Source organism: Cibotium barometz, chromosome 20 (genome assembly GCF_041138505.1).
Source record: "Cibotium barometz isolate CiBa-2024 chromosome 20, ASM4113850v1, whole genome shotgun sequence".
NCBI classification, from domain to species: Eukaryota; Viridiplantae; Streptophyta; class Polypodiopsida; order Cyatheales; family Cibotiaceae; genus Cibotium; species Cibotium barometz.
Genome location: NC_141065.1, coordinates 3439836 through 3446211, shown reverse-complemented (window position 1 = coordinate 3446211; position 6376 = coordinate 3439836). Strand labels below are relative to the sequence as shown.

The 6376-nt window shown below is 41.5% G+C and overlaps 1 protein-coding gene across 1 annotated transcript; it reads left to right on the top strand.

Annotated features, from left to right (window-relative positions):
• Nucleotides 1-392: 392 nt before the first annotated feature.
• On the top strand, nucleotides 393-1502 carry LOC147627452 (putative E3 ubiquitin-protein ligase XERICO). The gene has a single exon (XM_086815072.1). The coding sequence runs from the start codon at nucleotides 858-860 to the stop codon at nucleotides 1428-1430; it is 573 nt and encodes a 190-aa protein (XP_086671198.1). The 5' UTR covers nucleotides 393-857; the 3' UTR covers nucleotides 1431-1502.
• The last annotated feature ends 4874 nt before the right edge of the window (nucleotides 1503-6376 follow it).

The window sequence follows — 6376 nt, the reverse complement described above, 5'->3', positions numbered from 1 at the left end:
ATGTGAGCACGTGTGCGTAAGAGGAAAGAAAGAAGAAGAAGAAGTAAGAGGAAAGGAAGAAGAAGTAAGAGGAAAGGAAGAAGAAGAAGAAGAAGTAAGAGGAAAGGAAGAAGAATTTGTGATTTAACAAAAGAAAGAGGAGAATAGAGAGAGGGAGGACGGGGTCAAGTTCCACATAACTCCAAAAAAAAAGGGGTCGACGTATATTGTGAATTTATTTTGCGTGTCTTATAATTTGGAGCATTTGGCATTGGGTATAAGGCTGAATAAACTTACATATGGTGGGCGAGCATCGGAATGGGAGATTTTGAGTAGTCTTTTGCCCTTACATAGGAATGCGTCCAGCCAAATAAATAATTATCAGATAAAAAATTAAGGGGAAAAAAAGGGCCCTGGAGATTTGTTTTGGCTAAAGTTCCGTATCTTTGTTTTATTAGTAGGACAGAAACCTTTTGAGTTTTAGTAATCAGAAAGGCGGCCCAGAGATTGCGGTAAAGCTGCCCCGCGGGAGGGGGTACGTGGCAATTATGTCGACGCGCCAGCAGGGACACGAAATCTATAATCGACGGAGCGGGCTGCGTTTTCGGAGGTGACGTGGAAATCACCTGGATGATGCCACGCAGCGGACGTGAGGCCGGTTTAGGGAAGAGCGAAATGTGACGTGGCGACCCCGGTAGTACTTTTGACTGGCAGGACGCACTTCACAGAAATTACAAGCTTTCAGCGCCACAGAGCCCCCCACGCATCCCCTCCGCCTCCGCCTCCGCCTCCGCCTCCTCCTCTCTTCCCTTCCACCCCGCCTTTCACCCTCTCCTTGTTAGCAGCTGGCTTGAATTGGGTGTAGATAGAACTCTGCAATGGGATTTCCAGCCTTTCCAGCAGTCTCTGCCGGAATGTTCCCCATCCTGATCATCAACACAGCCCTCTACTTAGCCGCCGTAAAGAACATCTGCAAGTCGCTGCTGCAAACTGTCGGAATCAGGCGAGGATATCCGGACGGATTGCAGCCGCAGCTGTACCCGGCAGAGGATGTAGGCTCTTCCGGCAGCGGCGGCCTGATTTCGTCCCTGATTCTACCGACGATGTGGGACGAAATCCGACAGTCCCTGCCGCAGGGGAAGTTCGATCCGGCGGTGCACGGCAGCAGTGACGGCGACGGAGAAGAGGAGGGCACGCAATGCGCTGTGTGCCTGTCGAAGCTGGAGGGCGGGACAGACATTTTGGAGCTGCCGCGCTGCCGGCACATGTTCCACCAATCGTGCGTGGACGAGTGGCTGGCTCATTGCCAGGCGACGTGTCCCATATGCCGGGCTTCTTTGGTCTCCGACGAGCTTTCCCAGCGGTACCGGCGCAGAGAGCAGGAGCTGACAGAAGAGCTCGTCCTCTGGTTCTCCTCATCGTTCCATGGATCTGGCCTCCAAGGCCTCTAACCGAATCAAACCTCCGCTTGGCAATTTTTTTTCTGGCCCCCTGGTTGGTTTAACCGTGCCGAGTTTCACATACTGTCACACTCCTCATTTTGTAGCATTACCGTAAAATAATTAACCTGCAAGTCATGTCATTGATCAAGTTTCTTGGTGGAGAGAGAGAGAAAATTTCATGTGTACAGAGACCAAACATGATTGATGCGAACAATTACAATGCTTAGACCTGAACAATTACATGGTTGTGCCAATAATATATCGTCTCAACCCACAAACCCACAACTAAGGCACACAACAAGAGTCTACATATAATGGAGATGCGTACAAGTCTAAGTATAATTGATATGATCATTGCATTGATCAAGTTTATGATTTGGTGTTGCCATTTCTATGTTTCCAATCATTGTTTTAACAAAGTTTGGCATGCTTTAATATATTTGGCTAGGAAGTGCTTGCCACATTTTTTATTACTTTTTATTAGATTGACACTAGATTTTACAAACTTCAATAGATCAAAGGGAGCTAAAGGCACCATGGACGGACAAGGATTCTCACATGTAACCATATTCATATGCTAGTAGGGAATAGCGTGCGTAGATTTTGAGGCACAAATCAGACGACTCACAGTCTACACAATGACAATTGCATCATTGATTGCCTAATCCTTTTAGGACTCACATTATACACAATGATATAAACATCATTGAATATCTACTCCTCTTGTATCCCTTAAGTGCATAATTTTTTTATCTTAAACCATTAATATTGAAATCTAGCTATAAACCATTCGATGTTAAGAGAACTTGAGAGCTACTAGATTACAATAGCTACATACAACTTCATGTGAACAAATGATACTCTCATAAATTGAAGGCAAGAGAAAGTCCAATAAGAGATTGTGCATACACAACACAAGACCAAAGAATGTGGTTTGCTTATTACCAAGGAGAAATAAACACGGGGTTTTGGAAACTTTCACACTTGAGGACATGAACTTGCATTGCTTTTACATATCATTGCTAGGTAAATTTAGGCCCCCAATCGAGAAGTTTTCTTGTAGTGTGCTTAATGGATAATAATTTTTAAGCTATAACTATCATAAATTAATTTATGCTCCGATTAAAGCTCTAAAGCCCTTGTGTGTTTACACAAGGACCCTTTTATGAGAAGAAGCTATGTTGGAGTAGCAAGGACCCCTCAAATTCCTTATTGAACAATTGATAGGTTACTAAGATCAGGTGACTCCTATGGCTTTGTGAAGTTCTAGAACACTTACACAAAGGATCAATGTAAAAATACTATGACTTTTGAGAAGCGCATTTCTTTGCTTGCTCTAAGGGATCAATGTAAAAATACTGTGACTTTTGAGAAGTGCCTTTCTTTGCTTGTTCTCACAAGGTAGTGGTGAACTTACCACGAAGCTTGGAGTGGCAAACCTGGTGAGAAACTATTGTGCTATGCCTAATTACGCATGCCTAATTACGCAAGAGAAAGATGAATGAGAGCGAGGAAGGGGAAGAAGAAGAAGAAGAAGCCAAGTTGATTGTGCCAAAGCAAGCCCAAACCCTAATTAATAACAACCACATAGTCTAGATTAAAGTTGCAAAAGAGAGTAGAGAGGACTCTAGCTCTATTGTATGAATGGGAGTATCCTTACAATCATGATGAAATTGTTGGCACTTAAGGGATTTAATTGATCACCCGTATAAAAAAATGATCAGTTAGTCACAATAATGAGGAAGCATTAGTGAGTCAAAAGTGACAATTAGAGTGTGTACTCCACCTGTCACTTGGTTAATAAATGGTTGCTACATCACTTGTTGTGACTTTTATCGACCTCTTCACTTTAATTGTGATGATTTGCATTGTTCCTTGCTATATGTTTTGACCATCAAATTGCTTGTGTTATCTCACTTATTTTTTACTTCTATCTCGAGGGTTTTTTTGGTGAGCATTTTACTACAAGCCTTTATTTTAGTGAGCTTTGGCACCAACACTTTTGATGATGTGGATAACTGTGTCTATGTAAGCATATGTGACATGGCATGACCATGAATGGGATGGGTATATATCACCATGCACATAATCATACATACGTCATCACCGTGTATGATCATGCACATGACCATGCACATACATGATCCCGATGTGATCTCTACAAACACTCAAAATACATTGCTTGTACTACATAGATTGAAAAGGTAGAAAAATCAATAGAAATATAGTAATGCCAAATAGAGGAGAGAAGAGGGCACCTTATTCGGCTCATGTATATGTATTTTTTCTTCTCTCATCCATGTCGGATCCCTTGCTCTCCTCGGCCACTCATCTGCTGAGCGTAAGATTGATTAATAACCACCCTTGAGCCGTTCTTTTTCTGGATGAGGTAGGCCACTTCTGTGGTTAGAGAGAAGTTACAGGTTGATTGCATTGATCTACAAGAAATCAAAGCGACTCCCCACTTCTAAAGGCCAATCTTGAGAAAATTTCTCAAGATTTAATCTGGTTTTGTTCTAAGCATACCTCTGGTAGTGGAGGGACTGCCCTGGGAACCCATAAAAAATGGATGAGTTGCATCAAGGATGTCTTGGTTGACCCGTCCAACAAGTGGATAGCTATGAAAATGGCCACAGACACTCAATGGTACATGGTCTTGGTGTATGCCTCTATACCTGCCAACACCCAACCTGTCCTCAATCCCTTCTCCAACTTTATCTTCCTATTATTATGATGGGGAACTTTAATATGGTTGAGTACAAACATGATATGCTACTAGGACTAGGGCTCACCCTAAAGGGGGCTGAATGTAAGCATTGGCTGCTTGTAAAGGTTTTCATAACCTTATTGACTTTTCCACAAGTGCAGAGTTTACTTGGTCCAATGGGAGATGTGACTCCTATTTAAGAAAGACAAGGTTGGATAGATGCTACATAAGTGGGAGTATTGCCAAAGAATTTTGTAACTCTCATTAGATTCCACACATATATCAGATCGTAAGCCTATTCTGATTTCTCTTCACACCACTGATTCTCAACCTAAGGTAGGCTCGTTCCATGTGGACCCTACCTTGTTTCACTTACCATTGATTCAAGAAGGGATTCAAAAGATCTTCCATGAGTCATTCCTCTCTTAGCAGTCCCCAAGCTATTGGGTCCACTCAAAAGTTTCTCGGAGATGCTAAAATGCAGAGAGACAGACATAGAGCAGCCAGAAAGAAAGTAGCTCTGCAGGAACTCCAAAGGGTGGAGGAGGAAGTAAATAAGCAGAATTTGTCAAGTCAATCAAAATATCTAGAATTAAAAGCAGCTTTAAAAAGGGAAGAGGACATAAAATTTAATAAACTGCAGCTTTTCCTTAGAGAATGGTGGGCAGGGAAAGGAGATAGGCCGAATAAGGAAACCTTCAATTTCTTGAACAAAAATAAGGAGAAAGATTTGGTCATGATGCTTAGGGACAAAAATGGTAAAATTTCTGAATCTACAGTGGAAAACCTTGATATTGTTCATTCTTACTATGCTGATATATTCAGTTCTCAGCCTGTCAGCTCCCAAGAGAAACAGAGAGCATGTGCAGAAATTACCTTGTGCAGAAAAAACAGTTCCTCCTTCTTTAGCTGCAGTGCTGGAAAATGATCTCAGTCTAGGAGAAATCGAAAACGCCATTGACTCCCTTAAAAATGGCAAAACCCTAGTCTTGACGGACTTCCAAATGAATTCTATAAAAGTTTCACAAAAGACTCTCTCCTCCTTCTACCTTCTTTTGGTCTAGAGAGAATCTCTATCTTTTGGGGCACTCCCAGGGGCAATTAATGAAGGAGTTATAAAACTCATTCACAAAAACGACGGAGTAAAGAGATGATCAGCGATATCTAAGGACCAATCACTATGCTATCATCGGCCTATAAAATCTTTGCAAAAGCCCTTGCCATTCGGCTATCTAATAACCTTAACTTATGGATCAGAAATGAACAAAAGGGTTTTGTTAAGGGCAAATACATTCTTGATGTGATCATTGCACTTTGGGAAGGAATTGAACATGCTTAGAACACCAACCAGGATTTCATATTTTTCAAAATTGACTTTGACAAAGCATATGACAGGCTCGAATGGGGATTTATTTTGTAGTCTTTGCAAGATATGGGAATTGGCCCAAGGTTCATCAAGGCTGTACACACTCTCTTTGTTGGGAATGCCTTAGCGAGGGTTGCAGTAAATGGAGTACTGTCTCCTCATTTCCCCTGAAAAAGTCCATCTGTCAAGGTTGCCCTCTTGCCCCCTTCCTTTTTGCAATAGATGCAGATGCTTTGGGTTAGATAGTAGAAAAGGAAATACATGCTCAGAGATTGAGAGGAATTGAAATTCCAGGTAGCTCCAAGCAACTATGCTTGCCAACAACTTGCAGATGATACCAATAGTTTGATTCACATGACCCGATGTCTATAGAAATTTTCTAGAAATGCCTTAACACTTTTTGTATTGCTTCTGGTTATGTCATTAAAAAACGAGTCCGCTACATTACTATTCACACCAACACGCACAATAACATGTACATTTCCTAGCAAGGATTCCAACTTCACAATGACAACTAACATAAGGTCCTTGGTCTTCCATTGTGCACCATCTACTTCCCTTCTTACTTTAACTTTAGTGCCTATTAACCATTGCTCAGGTATTTCCTATTCAAAATCCCGTGAACCTTATATACAGCCTTTTACATATAAATAATATTTTCTAGTCTGACCTTAGTGTTTCCTATTAGTCTCATAACATCCTTTGACGAACTTTATGGCATCACCAAATAGTATTGGCCATCATAATCTTTCTTGGAGAACCTTATGAGCAGTTACCTTATTACTAACAAAAATGTCCTCCTACAATTCTAGAGTGTGCTTCTTCTAAGACATTCACAAATTTATCCTCTCGTATGCATCTCCTTATTAGCACAACATCTTT

Coding starts and splice junctions, on each gene's coding strand:
- LOC147627452 (XM_086815072.1), top strand. CDS start 858: ATGGGATTTCCAGCCTTTCCAGCAGTCTCTGCCGGAATGTTCCCCATC.